The following is a 19174-nucleotide window of genomic DNA, read 5'->3' as shown; positions in this document are numbered from 1 at the left end:
AGCTTTCTCGTGAATAAAATAAAATAATGGTAATTTATACATGTTTACTTGGTTTTGTTACTATTTTGTTGAATGGACTGGAATATTGTAGTTACTGTGTCATCTTTTCTTGATTTTTGTCTGGGTGGGTGGTGATGACGGAAGTTGTATGTTTTGTATTTTGTTAATTTATTTATTTTTTCTGATGTTTTTGGCAGGGTACATGGTGGGTCTCCTTTCTTGCAGAAACACCACCACTCTGTGGCTTTTTTGGTATTTTTTCCTGTTAGCTGTTTAGGAATGGCAGACAGCACAGCCTAACAGCCAAATATTACCAAAAATGCATTTTTACGTAATTAAACAATAAAAACATTAAGAATAATTTTTGATCCTACATTTTTATTTTAACTGTGCAGGAAAACAAACACTAAGTGTTAAAAACTGGTAGAAAAAGTTATCTTTTAAAGTAAAAGCTATAGTTGAAAACAGACTGATGAACAAAAAAAGATCTCTTACAACTTAGTTGAATACAAATTCAAAAGATTCCTTAAAATGTCAATTATGAATGACTTGAAACAGCTCCAATGCAATGCTCCAATACAATGTCCTTTAGAATTAAAATGAGATCTACATATAGTATGCAGGGGCTGAGTACAGTAAATAGGGGTTGAGTTTACTGTCTTCTGAAGCAAAGCTGCTGTTCTCATGGACCTGGCGGCGGTAGTACCTTCGGAGGGAGGGACTGCCAGGGTGGCACTGTCTTACATGAAGGAAATACTCATCAGGGCGGCTTGAGGTGTAACCACAGTCCTCACATACAAAGATCTTGGAGCGTCTCTGGCGGTAGGCATACTGTTGGTGAACACCGTGAATCTTCCTCATATGGGACTCCAGAGAGCAACGCTGTGTGAAGGCTTTCTCACATAGCTCACACTTGTAGGGACGTATACCTGAAGCAGGGTGAGAGAAAAGAGTTTTTTCCTGTGCATGTTTGTGGGGATGCATTTATACATTTAGATTGGCATCAGTGGTTTAGTAGTCTCGCATTGCCAGACCTATCTCCACAGCACCGTGTAGTAAGGTCTGCCACACCACACATATATTCTGGGATCTATCGACAGCTTCCCTTAACTGCAAACATTTTTTGATTATTATTATATATTTTTTGTTATAGGACTTCATTAAGGTTTCATGATCAGAGCTTTCCATAATTGCCAGCTGTCGGCCAAATAGCTGACAACTCTAATCTTTATTCATCTTTTACAGCAGCGCCATCTCAAGACGCATTGCAAACACAAACTAAAAATGCAATGTTGTCAAAGTAACAGGCCTATGTCATATGAGGAAAATGCAGCCTAATTTACAGTTTAATAGTAATGGACCTTTTTAACAGCAGGCATTTTGACTTTGAAAAGCACAGCTGAAATTGATAACCTTAACGATGGCTCAATTCCATCAAGTGTCCCAGTAAGCTATTTCAGTGAGTCAGCATACACAATACCAGGGCCTCTCCTAAGTGGAATGCAGCTATTATTAATGGTTTTGAATACACCTGTGCTTTTCCTACTATGACATGTCAACATGTCTGCCGTGAAAAAGGTCTATAGAACAGCTGCAGTAATATTTGAGTGCATTTATTTTCCTAGTAAAACAACACATTAACCATCAATGTGGCTGTTCTGATCATTTAGCTGATCAGTCTGATCAGTCAGGAATAGGCCTGGCTTAAAATAATAGCTATTAACAGACTGTGCTTAAATGCACAAGAAGCCTTATTCTCCCTTAAGATATTCACCACATTTACAATTGGGTAGGCAAACTCATTAAAATATGCAATATCAGTGTATATGATTTGAACATGGCTGCAAAGTTTGTTTTTGGTTTCGTAAGTCCTCAAACGTGTTCGTAAAATGAAAAATAACGCACTTAATGCAAGATGGCTGACTTCCAAATTTCGTAAAGATCAAAGAACCTTTATCCGAAACATGGCATGTGTTACCCCGCTGGCCATGCCCAAGCTCAATCAAAGCAGAACGTTGCAATTTTTACCAGGTGAATGGGGCGCTATGACTATAACTCAATATTGGCTCATAGATTTCCGTTGGGCCCTGGCACTTTCGTGCTCAGGCCCTAATTAAAGCTGCAAGAAGTGATGAATGTACGGTGGCCGACAGGGGCAAACGCCCTGCAACTTAAGAAAACACACGCAAATAGACAAAACATAAGCAAATTAAGAAAACAACTTCATTAATTTGACAACACGTGCAGCATTCAGCAAACGCGCTGCAAATGCACACAACACAACCAAATACATAAATGCGCTGCAAATACACACAACACAACCAAATACATAAACACGCTGCAAATACACACAACATAACCAAATACATAAATGCGCTGCAAATACACACAAAACAACCAAATACATAAACGTGCTGCAAATACACACAACACAACCAAATACATAAACGCGCTGCAAATAAAAATGAAGTTCTCCAGGCTTCTAGAGGGTGCAGCTAAGAGAGAAATATTAAGTCTATGTTTGAGATATGTTTTCTCTCGTTTGGTGGGTGTGTCTCGGCTCAGGTCACAGGTGATACTCAATCAGCAGAGACGTGTCTGTAAACTCATGATAATAAAACATTTAAAACTGCATCAGCGTTTAATGTTGACGTTTGTTTAAGCCATATTACATGAGAGAGTTTAATTTCGAGGTCTGAAAGACGCATTACTGAAGTATAGGCCTCCTCAAGTATAATATTGTGATTATACAACAACGGTTACCAACAAAATAAGTGATCAATCTGTATTCATATTGTGGAGCAATTCGCTCTTGAAATACAAAAAACAGACAGGATTTATAGTCCCTCCCTGTTAGTAAACCAGCCAATTTACCGTGGGATTTATCAAACTGAATAAATCCCGCCCGCACATAATAACACAAAACTGCTTTGCTAACGTGTTGTAAGTAAGACATCTGCTGAAAAAGTTATTGTATTCATTAGCATGATTGCCATACTGTTTAGTTCAAAAACATCCAAAACACCAAAGTACGAAGACAGCGGACCAGACGCGAGCTTTTATTTTGAAAAGTCGAAGCTCTGGGACGGCACCAGCCGGGAGGGCATGAGACGGGAGCATACTGTATATCATGGCCGCGGGAACTAGGGGTGCGGAGGGTGCTGCAGCACCCCCTAGCGAAAGGAAAAACTACTACAACCATAATAAAAAAAAACCCACACATTTATTTTTAATACTTTGATTATTAATATAAACATAATCCTTTCATTACAAATTAAATGTAATACATTTTAAAATGTGGTAAGTAAGAAATAAACATAATTTGATTAGAATGAATCTGCCGATTTTGCCAAGAGTCGAGGCGCGCCGTGCGCCTCTGACGCCTCTGACGCTCATTCATGAGTGGTGAAGATAGTTGTGGAAACTTTCCCGGCTTGTCAACAACAGTACAGAAGTTAGCTAGCCATGGCACAAAAGCGCATTTTGGATTTCTTTATAGATCAACCACAAGCTAAAAAGCGTAAAAGACCGAAGGCAGAAAACTCAGCAACTGTAACTGAATGAAGTAGTGACCCTGCTAGCAACAGACGACGAGGGAGCTAATCTTGTAAACCAAGCTAGCAGCACCAGGATAGCCGCAGAGGGAACATCAACGTCAACTCCGTGCTGCCAGCCTCGGGGTCACACTTTTCCTGGTAGACGTTTTGGAGATGAGGATTTGTTTTTTGTGTTATGACTGCAACACAAGGTAATAATGCTGGTTTACTGTTATTATGCTGCCGTAGTGCACTAAATTGGCATGATTTATCAATTGTTCAGTAACAGTTCAACTGAAAGTTTATACGAATTATTGGAGATAATTGTGTTTTTTTACACTCGTGTAAAGCCTAGCCTACGTATTGGAAAACCAGAATGAGGTCACACCTATTTTTAATTATCCTACTGTATTGTTATAAAATTATTAGGTCCAGTTTAACATGTGTTAATAACTTCTGATACATTAGGCCCAATATCTTTATGCCTTTAATTTGCTATTGCTGTGCTACAAAAACTTAAGGCTGCATTTCTCTATTTCAGTGTTTGTGTCAGGACTGACTGGCTTGCTTCACTTTGATTTGATATAATATACTGTAATTCAGTGATGTGTTACCCTTGTGTTTTGTGGCTCCGTTTTTGAGCTTGTAGTAGGCATATTCTGTACCATTGTCGTAGCTTTGTGTCTATATCCTGAGTTACCCGTGCCTAGTTTGTTCTGTCTTGGATTTTAGACTTTATTCTTGTTTTTGTTTTTTCGCTTGTGGCACGTGTACCTGTGTTCCAGTTTTATTACCGAAACATTAGTAGGCTACTGTTTTGACACCACAAAGTGCCTTTGTTTTAATAAATAGAGATATTTTGTCTTCATCTTGACAGTATGGGTATAGAAGAAATTTAACTTGGTTAAATAGCGATAACGGTCTATTATTTCCCTGTGCTTCGGGATCAGTAGCCCACGGCAGGCTAATTACGGTCTTGGATAGGCGATTTATATGAATTGAATCTCTATACAGTTCAGTAAATTGTGATGGATGCAGTTTGGTGTGTGGTGCTGGACTTTGGCTGAAAACATCACTCTGGAAAATTTGTCAGCACCCCCAATTCAAAATATGTTCCCGCGGCTCTGCTGTATATTATTAATATATTATGTTATTAATAATAATAATAATATGAATTTTATATACAGTCTATGGAGTTCTCCAGGCTGCAGCCATACCCGACTCTAATAAAAAGGCAGAGCGCACTCTCCCTGTGGGGTCGAAAATCAAGCTGTTCCACTTAGCTGCTCCCTGCAGAACTTCCTCACTCACACACACTTACATTTAGACACTTGGTGGAACAAATCTGGATTTAATTGCGTAATCTGGATGCAGCGTTTTTTTGTTGCATTTTTTTCGAGGTTTGTGTGCTTTTCTTTTTGCATCGTTTTTTATTTGCAGCGCGTTTATGTATTTCGTTGTGTTGTGTGTATTTGCAGCGCGTTTATGTATTTGGTTGTGTTGTGTGTATTTGCAGCACGTTTGCTGAATGCTGCGCATGTTTGTCAAATTAATGAAGATGTTTTCTTAATTTGCTTGTGTTTGGTCTATTTGCATGTGTTTTCTTAAGTTGCAGGGCGTTTGCCCCTGTCGGCCACCGTATGAATGGGCCCTCGCCCCTCCCAGATGGTCGGGGGTACTGGCAGGATGCCGGTTGCCTGTAACACTTTCTCTGTCCACTATGTGGCGTTAGAGAACACACACTATATGTCGTGTTGCTGTATATCATGTGTAGACCCCACTATTTTTTTGTTTAGTTTTATTTCGCTCACATAGATACACAACATAACAAACATAACATAAATGGTAAAAAAAACTGTCAACTTAGTTCATACAGTGTCATATTGTCTATAGTCAATACTGATCGAAAAGCTGTAGTTTGAAGCATTTGCTTACCCTTTTTACATTCTGCTTTATTCTTATTTTGTTCTTAGGTCCCTCAGGATATTATCAATGTTAAAAAATGTATTATCATTAATTTCGTGTGCAGAAGATATAAAACAAAAAATAAACAAAATACATATATTTCCATTCATGCCTCACTTTTATATATTTAGCATCCTACTTTTTAGTATTTTTTTTTTAAATCTTTGTAGCGTGTAACACATTTACACTTCCTCATCTAAAAGATTCCACATGTTTACTCCTTTTGCTGATTAACATTTTTGTTTTACATTTGTTCTAATCTTTATCTTTGTGAACATGCACATTCCCCTCAGTTCATACTTGCTCTCTCTAATCTGAAACAGCTTCTGGATACAGTCTGGAACCATCCTATTTTTAACACTATAGTCAAGTTTTGTTCCACCAAGTGTCTAAATGTAAGTGTGTGTGAGTTTATAAATATATGTTTGTTGGTTCATGGCATTCTGCTCTGTTAATGAGTCATATTGCTCTCTTTTGTAATATAAAAATAGGGTTAGTGATTGTTTTGTACGTTTCCCCATATTTCCACAATGTATGGCAATATTAAGGAACCGTACAATATATGTAATGAATTTGAATTGAGCACATCTTTGGTTTTATGTAATATCACAATGGACATGGAGCCTTTTGTTTTCACTTGTTTGATATGTGATTTCCAGCATAATTTGTGGTCTATAATCACTCCTAAGAATTTACTTCGTAGACTCTTTCTATTTTCACATTTTCTATCATATTTGCTTCATAATTAACAGCTTTGGACCGAGTACTGAACCTTGTGGAACCCCACATGTTAATTTCATTAAATCAGATTAATCATTATGTATTTGTACATACTGCTGTCTGTTGTCAAGATAGTTACTAAGCTATGTTTGTGCTACACCTCTTATGCCATATTTTTCTAGTTTTCTCATTAATATTGCATTATCTATGGAGTCAAATGCTTTTTTTAGGTCTATAAATACTCCTACTCTGAATTTCTTATTTTCTATTGCTGTTGATATCTCTTCTACTAATTCCATAACTGCCATTGTGGTGGATCGGTTGGATCTGAAACCATATTGGTGGTCACTCAGTAATGTGTAGGTTTCAATGAAGTGGTCCATTCGTAGAACAAACAGTTTTTCAAATATTTAAGAGACTAGGAAGAGAGATTGGTATGTAACTTGAAAAAAAGTGCATGTCTCCATTTTTATAGACGGGTATGAGCTTTGCTATTTTCATTTTGTTGGGAAATAGGCCTGTATGGAATGATTGGTTACAGATATAGGTCAATGGTTTTGCTATATTCTCTGATAATATTTTTAACCAGTGTCATATCAATAGCATCACAATCAGGAGAATTTTTTTATATTTACTACCTCAATTATCTCCTCTTCCTCAATTCTCTTCAGAAAGATAGTTTTGGCATGCGTGTTGATGATATCATAAACTATATCATCCTTCACTTTTGGCTCCACAATATCCTTATAGCCGACATTCACAAAATAATCATTAAATTCATTGACAATCTCTCTTGAATTGGTTATGTTTGTTTCATTATTTTTTTTGAAGTGGTTTGGATAAGCTGATTTGGCTGTGCCTTTTTTAATGATGCTGTTAAGCACTTTCCTCCAGCGCAGACATTTAAGTGGCACCGTAATGAGGCACCAAAAGCCACGTTGACACCAGTGCCATATTAACACCAAATTTGAACATGCGGCGTTAACAAAAAAAAATTGTTGCTTGTATCTTTTCATGGCAAACGCGTGTTTGGAAAGCGGTCGCACATCAGCTGAAATGTTGTGTTGCACATGAACGTAGCTAGTGTTTAAACTTTACGGAGACAACTAAATAAAATATTGACTTCTTTTGAAATAAGATTTTCCAGTTTTGTAGGTTTTGATTTGTTTATATATATATATATATATATATATAAACAAACAAATATTGAACAGGTGGTTGCCAAAGGGGGCAACCAGAGGCCATGAAATGGTTGCCAATTGACTCAATCTGGTTGCCAAGGGCAACCGGGCAACCGTTACTGTCGAGCCCTGTATACGTGTTATCATAGATCTAATTGGCCTTTCGAAGCAGAGATATCTGTTCATCTGTATTTGTCCAAGTCTTTCAGCTGCCTTACCATGATGGATTTTGCTTCTTCAGGTGATCCGTTCAGCTTTATCGATGCTTTACAGTTCCTTGTACTACTTTATGTAGCTTGTATCTTGTTCTGCTTTTTTAAGATTCGTGCCTGCCTTGCAATATCAGCATTTTTCTTGGTTAATGGTCATTCAGGATCACATTTGTCCCCCGCAGCTTCCTGGCCTGTCTCAGTAATTCCATTTGAGCTTTTGTATTTACAAAATGTATTATAATGTTCGGTTTGGCGTTACAGTCCTTCCAAAGAATGTGTGACATGCTGAAATCACGTTTGTTTGTATATTAATACTGTGGCTTTCAAGGAACTGAATCACTTGTTTTTCCAAGGACTGTAGCTCACTCGGTTTAGCTTCTTCACTTTTTTACTTATCTGTCACTCGAGCGTAGGTTTGATGTTTTGTCACAAATCCACTTATCATCAAGTCATCCATTCGAGAATACTGTTCCTTGTCTCTCCAGGTTATTTTCTTATCCTTCTCCTTTATTATGAATATGAGCTCCTGTATGTCAGTACCCGATCCGTACCGCCTGTAAGATCCAAAACTCAATGTGTTTTACGACGCTGCCTGATCAGTTCTACGCTTGCGCACAGCTCTATGGTTACCAGAAGAAAACATTAGACAGTGACAGTAGATCGTTATGATGGCAGAGATGAAGTTTACAAGGTGTTTGCTGGAGTTTCCTAAAGTATCTGTTAATGATATACGGAGGGTCGTCCGGCCATCCAGTACAACACCATGTAGCAAATTAAATAAAGACTTCAAATTTTACGTTTCATCATTTCTTTGCAACTTTGAAGGTAATTTGCTAACGCTAGCTAGCCTGAGCTAGAAGCCTTGCTTTGGTGTTTTAAGTCATGACTCCGTCCTGCTTCAGGTTAATCATGCTTGAAATAAAGTTTAAGCATGTGCATATACCTCTCACTTCATGTGTTTGTACTTTTATGAAAGTATCAGGTAAAAACAGGGCTACAAATGAGATCTCTGTGAGAGTCCAGCATACTCCTAGCTAACTATTATGTAGCTCAATGCTGGACATTTCACCCCAAATTTCGGTCACTTTACTATATTTGTATTTGTTTAGCTAGTATTTGGTTTAGAAGCTTTTATTGGTGATTTTTTTACGGTACAACGTCCTGCTACATACATACATATATAGCTAGCTATATATCCTCGGCTATGTCGCGTTAGCATGCAGCTACAATAGTTAGCTATGAGTATGCTAATGTTAGATTGTAGTGGAACGAAGCAGCACTTTCTAATGTCAAAAATCACAGATAAAGGCTTCTGAACCAAACACTACACAATCGGACATGTTTCAGCAGGAATGTGACCCGGAATTGGGGAGAATTTAACAACATTGCCAGCTAAGATGACATGTTTACTGCCGTTAGCATGTAGCTACTATAGTGGTACACAGCAGTGGTGTCTGGAAGAGCTGTCATCCCGTCTTCGAAAGGACACTTAGCTATGTACGTTTACACTTCATCGCATTAATAATATACAGTCTATGGTTATTAGTCAAGACGAAGTATTAAAAGTAAAAACATTAACATAAACAACACAACAACGACGTCGCTACACGGTTTTGGATCAGTGACAACAAGTCTTGATTGTTTGTAGCTATGACTATTGTATAATAAAGATTTAATAAAAAAAAGTTGTGATGTTTGGTCGTAAAGTGTTTCAACGCATGCGTGGTACAAATCGCACAGGGACATTGTTAGTTTTCTACTACGTAATCATGCGCATGCGCAGAACGGATCTTACAGGCGGTACGGATCGGGTACTGACACTGTACTTACACCATTAGCCCAAGTAGTTTTGTTTGTTGGTTTGCCACTTTGCTTTTTTCCTCCGACATAAAGTTAAGAGATTTTCTTATCTCCTCCATCTCGTCCTCATTGTGCTGTTGTTTCTTTGTTGTCCACTGACTCAACGTTAGATCCGCAATACTGAAACTAATCGGAATGTGAATAGAGATGCAAATACTGGGGGCTGGGTTTTGCACTCTCCCTGTGGAATGTTACCTGCTGTGAATGCTCGAAATGCTTAATACCAAAACGCATTTTTTCCTCTTCACATTTTATGAATTCATTATTATTCTGCGGGCCGGACTGCAAGCTTTCCAAATGGCTTTTCTTTATGTCTGGATATGATACATATGTCTACCAAATTTGATGCCTATACGTGAAAGTTAAAGGAGGGGGCTTTAACTTTGAAAACTGATAGGGGGCGCTATCGAGCCAATTTGCTAAGGCCAAGTCCGAGAACAATGTCAGATCACAATGTTCACCAAGTCTGACATGGGTACCAATTTTTGTGCGTTTTTGAGCCCAATTTTTATTTATTTTTATTTATTTTATTCTTATATATTCTTATATGCACCTGCAAACTGCACTCAAACACATATAAGAATAAAATTAAGAATAAATTAAAGCAGCAATGAACGGGCTCTCACACTCTGCGCACGTCGGGGTGCTGGCGGTTCCCAGTCGATGGGGCCGTGTATTTCCATGACTGTCGTTTCCATGACACTGCACGCAAGAGTTAGACTTAAAGGAGAATTCCGGTCGATTCCAACCGATAGCTCTGTTGTTTGTAAATTAGGAGTACTGTCAGCAGCGAGAAAAACGAAACCAATCGGTGCTGCCTACACCGAGTTATCCTCCTGCTAGCGTTAGCACCCAACAGGCTTAAACAGGGCTTAAACGGGGCAAGTTTTAAACGTGTTTTTAGCCTCTAAACATGCTCGAAATGCCATTACAAGTGCTTAGCCATGTGCAGTTATTCCTTCCAAGGGAACACAGCGAATTTGACTGCAGTAGATGTGACAGAAAGCCATAAAAGTTGTGTTAATCCATACCTCTCTTTATTTCATGCTGTCCAGTGAAGCCCACACTAGTCGAATGCCGATCTCATACAATCCAATATCTCCCGGTTGCGGAGGGGTAGACGGTGAAAGCTCAAGCTCAAATATCTCTTCATTTGGTTGCCGCAATTTGGAAAGGCACAAACTCAAACCATTTTCTCATATTAGTCCTGATCTAACTCCAAGCTCCGTCTGTCAGCTCTGTGAGCTCCTCCCCCTGCTGCCGTTGCTAGGTTACCTAGCTGTTGAACTCTTGAACTGCAGCTCTGCTCGCTCCACTGTGGTGTCAGGTTACAGCTTGTTGATACATATGCATTACTATGGAAAGAACCTCGGCAAATCGTTTTTTTGTGGAAAAAATGCATTTTGGAATATTGGATTGTATGAGATCGGCATTCGACTGTGGGCTTCACCGGACAGCATGAAATAAACAGAGGTATGGATTAACACAACTTTTATGGCTTTCTGTCACATCTACTGCAGTCAAATTCGCTGTGTTCCCTTGGAAGGAATAACTGCACATGGCTAAGCACTTGTAATGGCATTTCAAGCATGTTTAGAGGCTAAAAACACGTTTAAAACTTGCCCCGTTTAAGCCCTGTTTAAGCCTGTTGGGTGCTAACGCTAGCAGGAGGATAACTCGGTGTAGGCAGCACCGATTGGTTTTGAAAACAACAGAGCTACGGGTTGAAATCGACCGGAATTCTCCTTTAATCAAACAATCTTTGTCCCACAAGGCTGACTTCCTGTTGCCAGAAGGTGGCGCCATGACTATAATTCATTATTGACTAGATTCCTTCAGGCTTGGTCTCTAAGTAAGCATAAAAAATTTGGGGCGAATTAGACAATGTACAATGGAGTTAACAACTACCTGTTTTACGGCGTTATATAGTAATTTGACACCTAGCCACACCGTTGAACGCAAGTGCAAAAGCTTAGCAATTTAGCTTTGGCAAGGTCTTTAGATTGTACTGACAAATTTTGAAGTCAATCGGGTTAAATCTGTAGGAGTTCGTTAAAGTAGCCTGCAAATGGTCAAACTCATCCATAATTTGCACATTAATATTTGCATAATAATTTGCCACGGTGATGGCCTTCAACAAAAAAATCACTTCAAATTGAAGGATCATCAAGATCTTAAGGCTTTCCTGAACACTTGAGGTGAATCTGGTAAACCCATTAGAGGACATCAAAGTGTAACGACTGTAACTTCCTGTTGCCAGTAGGGGGTGCTACCATTATAACTCAAAATTGATATGTACATGTCTTCAGGCCAGGACTCTTATAAAGCCTGAAGAGTTTGGAGCAGATTGGACAATGTACAGTCTTGTTACAAACTAGTTCCTGTTTGGCAAGGGAACATCAAAATTCACCACCCTGCTACGCCCACAACGGATTATAAAAAATAAAAAGCTTCGCAATTTAGCTTCGCCAAGGTCTTTAGATTATACTGACCAATGATAGCTTTGCCAAGATCTTTAAATTGTGCTGACCAATTTTCAATCAGATTAAATCTGTAAGAGGAGTTCGTTATCGAAAATCGTCCAAAAAATGAATTTTCAATTCATAATGGGTGACTTCCTGTTGGGTTTAAGGGGTGTCTCCAAACGGCTTTTTTGTATGTCTGGATATGATACATAGTCTACCAAATTTGATGCCTAAACGTGAAAGTTAAAGGAGGGGGCTTTAACTTTCAAAACTGGTAGGGAGCGCTATCGAGCCAATTTGCCATGCCCAAGCCCGAGACCCATATCAGATGGCAAGTTTCCGAGTAGCCCAAGCACCTCAAAAAGGAGCTCAAACTCACATACATAAAAATAATAATAGAAAGAAGAAGAAGAAGAAGAAGAAGAAGAAGAAGAAGAAAGAAGACACGTCTGTCTCTCTGTCTCTCCGCTGTCTCACTGACTGAGGTAGGACAACAGGCCTGAGAGCAAGCCAATAATGAGTTATGGTCAAAGCGCCACCTACTGGCAACAGGAAGTAAGCCCTGATGAAAGTCCTTCAATTTACCTGAAATTTACATGATGTAGTTTAAAGTGCCCATATTATGAAAAAATCACTTTTTCTGGGATTTGGGGTGTTATGTTGTGTCTGTGGTGCTTCCACACACATACAAACTTTGAAAAAAATCCATCCATGCTGTTTAGAGTGAGATACGGTTTCTGAATGTGTCCTGCCTTCAGTCTCTGGGTGTGACGTCACAAGCCGAAACGAGCAGGCTAACCGCAACCATTAGCTCGTAGCGCTAATGCTAACGCTAGCATGCTACCGCGTTCTCATTAGCAAAGCACTGCTACAACACACACAAGTTCACCATAATCTACAAAAGAACTACTTACATGTGCACCCTCATTTAGAAGTCTCCCAGCTAATCCTGCCTTGTAACTGACCGAAGTTGTAGAAACAGCCTTTCTTTTACTGTCTATGGAGCTAGCTAGCTGACATGATCTACATCTGACCTACTGCGCATGTGCAAGTGCAATCAAAGATAGTACAGAAGAAGAAGAAGAAAAGAGGTCTCACTCTGTAGCTAAAACAGAGACCAGGTGAAAAGAGGATCTGCAGCAGTGAGAGAGAGCACTGCAGTACAACAAAAATATGGTGTTTTTTGAAAATTAAACCATGTAAACCTATTCTGGTACAACCTTAAAATACAATTATGAACCTGAAAATGAGCATAATATGGCTGCTTTAAACATGATATACAGCAACATGACATATAAATAGCACATGTTTTCTAACGCCCCATAGTGGACACAGGAAGTGGTGCACAATTAGAAATATGTCATTTCCAACGCTATGCACTATGGAGAGAATTAAGTCTAAATCTTGCGTAAGTGTTCGACGGTCATGGAAATATACTGCTGCATCGACTGGGAGCTGCCGCACCCCTGACTTGACTCGAGTGCAAGAGACTATGGAGAGAATTAAGTCTAAATCTTGCGTACAGTGTTTGACGGTCACGGAAATACACTGCTGCATCGACTGGGAGCTGCCGCACCCCTGACTTGACTCAAGTGCAGAAATTATCTCTGCTTGCAGCTTTAATAATTTCTAATTGTAACAGTATTTTAGATTGTGGCTCTAATACTTTGATTAAAGGATTTTCTAAGAAAGCCTATAGGATGTAGCAGACATAACTAATTTCCAAAACTCTGTCTGTTAGTGCATGCGTGTGTGTGTGTGTGTGTGTGTGTGTGTGTGAGTAAAGTTTATTCCTGACCTGTGTGTGTTCTCATATGCCTCTTGAGGTCAAAGGTATCGTTGAATCCTTTGCCACAAAATCGACAAGGATGTCTCTTCACCAGGCTGTGGCACTTCAAGTGTCGAGTCAACATGCGCTGCAGAGGGAATATTTTGTGGCATACTGAGCACACAAAGTCACCTGAGCTGGGGGAGGTACGGGGACGGGGCTGGTAGAAAGAGATAACTGCTTGATGAATATGAAAACATGGATAACACTGATCAGCATCAGGATTTTTCTTACTCTAGTTAGCTTACAAGGAAACATGCAGTCTAAACAGTTATCAATACACAATATGCTTTATAATGCTGGTGTGCTCCAAGCACTCAGAAAAATGTGGTATTCTGGCTTTCTACACTGAGGTGGTGATTAGCTTAAAGGTCCTATGACATGCTGCTTTTTAGATGCTTTTCCCTAATACTGTATCTGAAGTCTTTTTCCCGAAATTCAGCCTTGGTGCAGAATTACAGCCACTAGAGCTAGTCCCACAATGAGCTTTACTTAGAATGTGCCATTTCTGTGTCTGTAGTTTTAAATGCTATTGAGGAGGAGGGGGGAGGGGGCAAGGTGGAGGGTGGGGGTGTGGCCTTGACCAACTGCCATGCTTCGCTTGTTTTCAAGCCATGATGTCTCTCTCTTTCTCATGGGCGGGCCAAATTCTCTGGGCGGGCAAAGCAGAGAAAGGGGAGGTAACCTTCATCCTTATGACGTCATAAGGAGGAGATTCCAGATTGGCCCATCTGAGCTTTCATTTTCTCAAAGGCAGAGCAGAGCTTGGTTTACATCTATTGCCATTTCTAGCCACTGGGGAACCATAGGCAGGCTAGGGGAACTCACATTAATGTTACAAAACCTCATAAAGTGAAATTTTTATGCCATGGGACCTTTAATCCTTTCTATGTACCCAAACAATCTCTGTACCACTAAACCAAAATAAAATCTAAAATCTTACCTTCTACATTAACAAGACAGATAGGACTAAATTGTTCTATATAAACTGAATAATTCTCCTTCGGCCTAAAGATCCCGTCTGCCCTTTGCTAGACCATGCATAGCTGCTTCATCCATGCTACTCTAATAAGGCTCCACAAAAATCACATGTTCAGAGCATTTTTATACAGCCTATAGGGTACACCATTAGGTCCAGGGAACGGATGCTGAAATACTACCATTTCCATCTCTTTTATAGTGCGCGCATAATGCTAACTCCCTTACCCCATCTGTGTACAGCTTTACTAAGTAAGCCTCTAACTCCCTATAAGTCCCTTTCAGAGTGCCACTTTACCTTACTAACTTATCCCTTTGCAAAACAGCTGCCCTAGCTCATTACTTTTCTGTTTATTTTTAAGGCTTTCAGCTTTCCTTAAAGTTGCCAATCTAGCACATCACTGCCTTCTTTCTCACTATCTGTAGCCCTCCTCCACTGTCTTGTAAGTTGCCTTCACTCTCCAAAGATCCCCTGTTGCTGCCTTGACTTTACTACCTCTAAAACTATCTTTTGCCTTCTCTTACAAACCCTAAACATTTCCACACCATATTCATAGATTAATTTTCTCTAATTTCTTATTAAATGTCATTTTTTGCACCTGATCAGGTCTGAATTAACAATTTCCCATATGGCCTTTACGTTAGCCCAAGTCATTATACTATTACATTATTTGGGTTTCTTCCAAAATATGCAGTCCTTGACTGCCTACTCTCAGCACTTTCCTGCCGTACAGTGCTACCTTCTGGTTCGTCCTTATGACAGGGATGCATATATCCTGTGAACTTTGGTTACTGGTCACTGGACTTCACACTCATACAAACTGTAGCTGCAGTTGTCTTTCCTTTAAAGGCCATTATACACCAGGGGCGTGATGAATATTTCGCATCAAAACTTTACAGGCAGCGACAGATTTGCATCAATTCCCTCTGGTAAAATGTTGGGCAGTGTAGCCTGTCGCTGTGAAAGGTAAGAATGGAAAGATTGTCTTTGGTAAATGCTGTCTTTGTCAAGGTTGAAAGGAGTCATTTTTAAGTTTGACGTCCATACAGTCTATGTTTCGGACTACAGCTTCCTTGTTGTTGTATTATAATCCTTATAAGTATACAACACAACATGATTGGTTGCTGCCTTTATTTGTGGTGCAAAAGCTCAGAAAAATGTACCTTGTTCGAAAAAATTACATCACTTTATCGCTGCGTAATATTGGTGTTCTGTGTAAAAGTACTCATGACAAAAGCAACTGTTTAAAACAAATATTGATGTGTGAAATAACTGGACTCGGAAAACGTCCCCGGTGTGATAAGGCCTTACCTTTGATACTGTGGCTCCCACTGAAGTGCTTTCCCTATTTGTTGTGAGTTCCATTTCAAGGTTGATAGCACAGGTCCTGCCTGTGAGTCATCTTTCACCCCTGTTCTCGCTGACTCTTGGGGTAAATGCTGGGCTTGGGTTGTAAATGGTTCAGTCTAACATACTAAACTGCTGCCACCAGGAATTGCTATGTTTTCCAGTCAAGTCCATTTCCTTCAGTAAGCTGTTTTTCCAGGCTGTCAGCTGTCCTGTTCACAGCAGTCACTAGCTGATACTATATAAGATAGTTATCAATACACAGTAAGAAATTGCCAAAAGTTGGGTGAGCATTTGTATGGAAGCCCAGTAAACTTGGTCATAATATAGGAGTGACATATATAGATAGATATATTACTTGACAAGAAAAGCCTGACCTTACCTTTGCTCTGCTGACCAGTGCCAGTGTACTAGGATGGTAGAAGGAGCCCCGTAGCATAAGTGTGGACCAGTCTGGCCTGGTGTCAGCCCCTGGTCCACCTGATCCTGCAAAAGGTACTGACACTTTCATTCCTGCTGCTGTCCCACACCCTATGGTGGCTACTGACTGAGGCACAGTTGCAGGCTGTTGGGTGTCGGGACTGCAGGATATCGGCTCCATAGCAATTTCACTCACTAAAAGGGATAAAAAGAAACAATTGTTTGCTTTATAAGTAAATTAACAAACTCAAATGAATGACCATATACAAATACCATACATACATACATACATACATACATACATACATACATACATACATACATAGGATACATACATACATACAGTACATACATACAAACAAAAATAATTTTTGACAGCTGAAAATTCTGACAGCTGAAAATACATTTAAAGATACTTTAAATTCTTACCTTCTGTATTATCTTCTTTCCACTCAAGTTGTTCTGGCTCTTTCCATTGCCATGCTCCACATGCCCCACGTTTCTTTTTAACAAGGAAAGACCTAGGCATCCTTTGAATTCTCGCTATCTTAGTCGTCTTTTTCTTCAACTTCTGTTGATCTGTCCCTCAACCTCTGATCCTTGCACCCACACTGCTTTCAGTTTTATGGACCAACCTAGATATCACCTTACCTCCAATCCTTACATCCAACCCTCATCAATCTGCAGGTACAGTATCCTAGCAAAATCACAGTGCTTATTTCCATAACACTCTCTGGGAAGAGTGGTGAGGTTTGGAGCTCTAAAGAAGGGGGGGTAGGATGCTCATGACTGGAGTACACCTGTGTTGAATGTATGTGTGCGCCATTTTAACTGGTCCCCCACTGGTTTTGCATGTCAGGTACTGAGAATCCGGGGAGTTTCGCATTCAAGTGGCCCTTGGCATGCAAATTTGTGTCTCGGACCAAGCCCTGGCTCCAGACAAAGGGCACGGTCTGAGTAACAGGAGCAAGTACAGAGGAGCCACAGCCTTAACTGCTAGGTAAATCAGCCCTTTCTCTTTTTTAGCCTCTTTCTGTTGCAATTGTTTGGTGGGATTACAGAGCTTCTAAAAAAGCACACAAAGGCCATTCAAACACACATTTAAGCACTTGCTGTCTGTTGACAGTGTTCTTTGCATGATTACACATACCTGATGGTACTTTCTATTCTGTTGTGAATACTGCCACTCACCCAGTACTGGGATAAGCAGCAGCCCCTGCAACCCTGAACAGAAAAAGGTGATATAAAAATTGATGTATTAAAATGTCCAAAACTGTCAAATCAAAGTATTACTTTTATTTCTGTTGAAAAGTAAACTGCACAACCTTGTCCAATTGTCTGCACAAGTCAGTGCATGCTTTAAAGGACAATGAACTGTGAGGATCTTATTTCACTGGACTCTGCATGGCAAATACAAATGCAGCTCGAGACTAAACCCCATCATGCAAATAGCAATAGAAGTCACTCCAAGAACATCAGGAGGATCAAATAGAACAAACTGTAGGTTAGTATATAAACACACTCTAGCCCTACATTACTGCTACATTTAGTCCCACATCTCAAAAACAGCTTTCACAATACTGTCCAATGTTCCAATATATAAGTCTTTCATACATGTAAAAATTGAACAGCTTAACTATTCCAGTTTGTCTGTCAGTAGTTGGCAATTGGACAGTAACAGTGGAAACAATTTGTGGCCATAATATTCAAATTGGTAAATAATAAAGAAACTAAACATCCTTGCTCCTTTAACCCTCTAGGTGTCGGGAGCTCCGCCCGCGAAACTCAGCAGGTTGTCATGTATTTAGATTAATAGCTTCACGAGTTATTATCACACAAGCATGACAAAAATATTGACAGAAACATTATAATTCTAATAAATAAATAATAATCTAATGTGTCCACTGCCAAATAATAACCAATTAAATTAAAAATAATGTGTGTGTTTTTTAGTTTTTAAATATAATGTGTTTTAGGAATTAGATGAAACTAACTTTTCACATTTATACAGGTACATCTCAGTACCTGATTTTCATATTCTAACATACTCTTTTCTAAATAATTTAATTTTGGACTTTAAGTAACACTTGTTCTGTATTGGTATATGTTTTTGAACTTATTGATTAGCGCTTTACCAAAAACATCCCACATTTGTCAGTCTCCAGATGAGCATGCATTCCAGTTTTACATGGGCTCATACTTTAGTATGTTTGGTCAGGTCTTCCCATTTACATTTAAACCTGTTTGATACTCAGTGTTCTATGTTTGATGTTCACTTTTGAATTCATAAAAAATACAATTTGAATGTGTGTTAATTGTATATGTAAATATGTGTTAAATACAGGCTAAAGTGGGGCGCCCTGGTAGCTCACCTGGTTGAGCGTGCCCCATGTACCAAGGCTTAGTCCTAATTGCAGCAGCCCTGGGTTCACTTCTAATCCGCGCCCCGTTGCTGCATGTCTTCTCCACTCTCTCTCCCCCTTTCCTGTCTACTGCTTTGAGATCAAAGGCAAAAAGCCCAAAGAAATACCTTAAAAATACACACAGGCCAACATACAGCCTACTCAATGTATTCTATACATGGGCTACATATTAAACCTATAAAACTCACGAGTCCTCGATAACTCATGAGTTGTCGATGACTCGTGAGTTCTCTATGGG

The 19174-nt window shown here is 39.4% G+C and overlaps 1 protein-coding gene across 1 annotated transcript; it reads right to left on the bottom strand.

Moving 5' to 3' along the window:
* Positions 1–497: 497 nt before the first annotated feature.
* Positions 498–17252, bottom strand: zgc:171929 (uncharacterized protein LOC100124596 homolog). The gene is made up of 4 exons (XM_031318011.2): positions 16943–17252; positions 16476–16708; positions 13738–13927; positions 498–929 (listed from the first exon to the last, which is right to left on the bottom strand). Exons 1-4 carry the CDS (start codon positions 17040–17042, stop codon positions 607–609), a joined length of 846 nt encoding a protein of 281 aa, XP_031173871.1. The 5' UTR covers positions 17043–17252; the 3' UTR covers positions 498–606.
* Between the last annotated feature and the right edge of the window lie 1922 nt (positions 17253–19174).

This window comes from Sander lucioperca, chromosome 13 (assembly GCF_008315115.2).
Source record: "Sander lucioperca isolate FBNREF2018 chromosome 13, SLUC_FBN_1.2, whole genome shotgun sequence".
NCBI lineage: Eukaryota > Metazoa > Chordata > Actinopteri > Perciformes > Percidae > Sander > Sander lucioperca.
This window is presented reverse-complemented; position numbering and strand designations above follow the sequence as displayed.

Coding starts and splice junctions, on each gene's coding strand:
- zgc:171929 (XM_031318011.2), bottom strand. CDS start 17,042: ATGCCTAGGTCTTTCCTTGTTAAAAAGAAACGTGGGGCATGTGGAGCA. Junction 13,928..16,475: donor CACTGGTCAGCAGAGCAAAG/GTAAGGTCAGGC, acceptor TCTTTCTACCAG/CCCCGTCCCCGTACCTCCCC. Junction 930..13,737: donor GCATATGAGAACACACACAG/GTCAGGAATAAA, acceptor ACCCTGCTTCAG/GTATACGTCCCTACAAGTGT.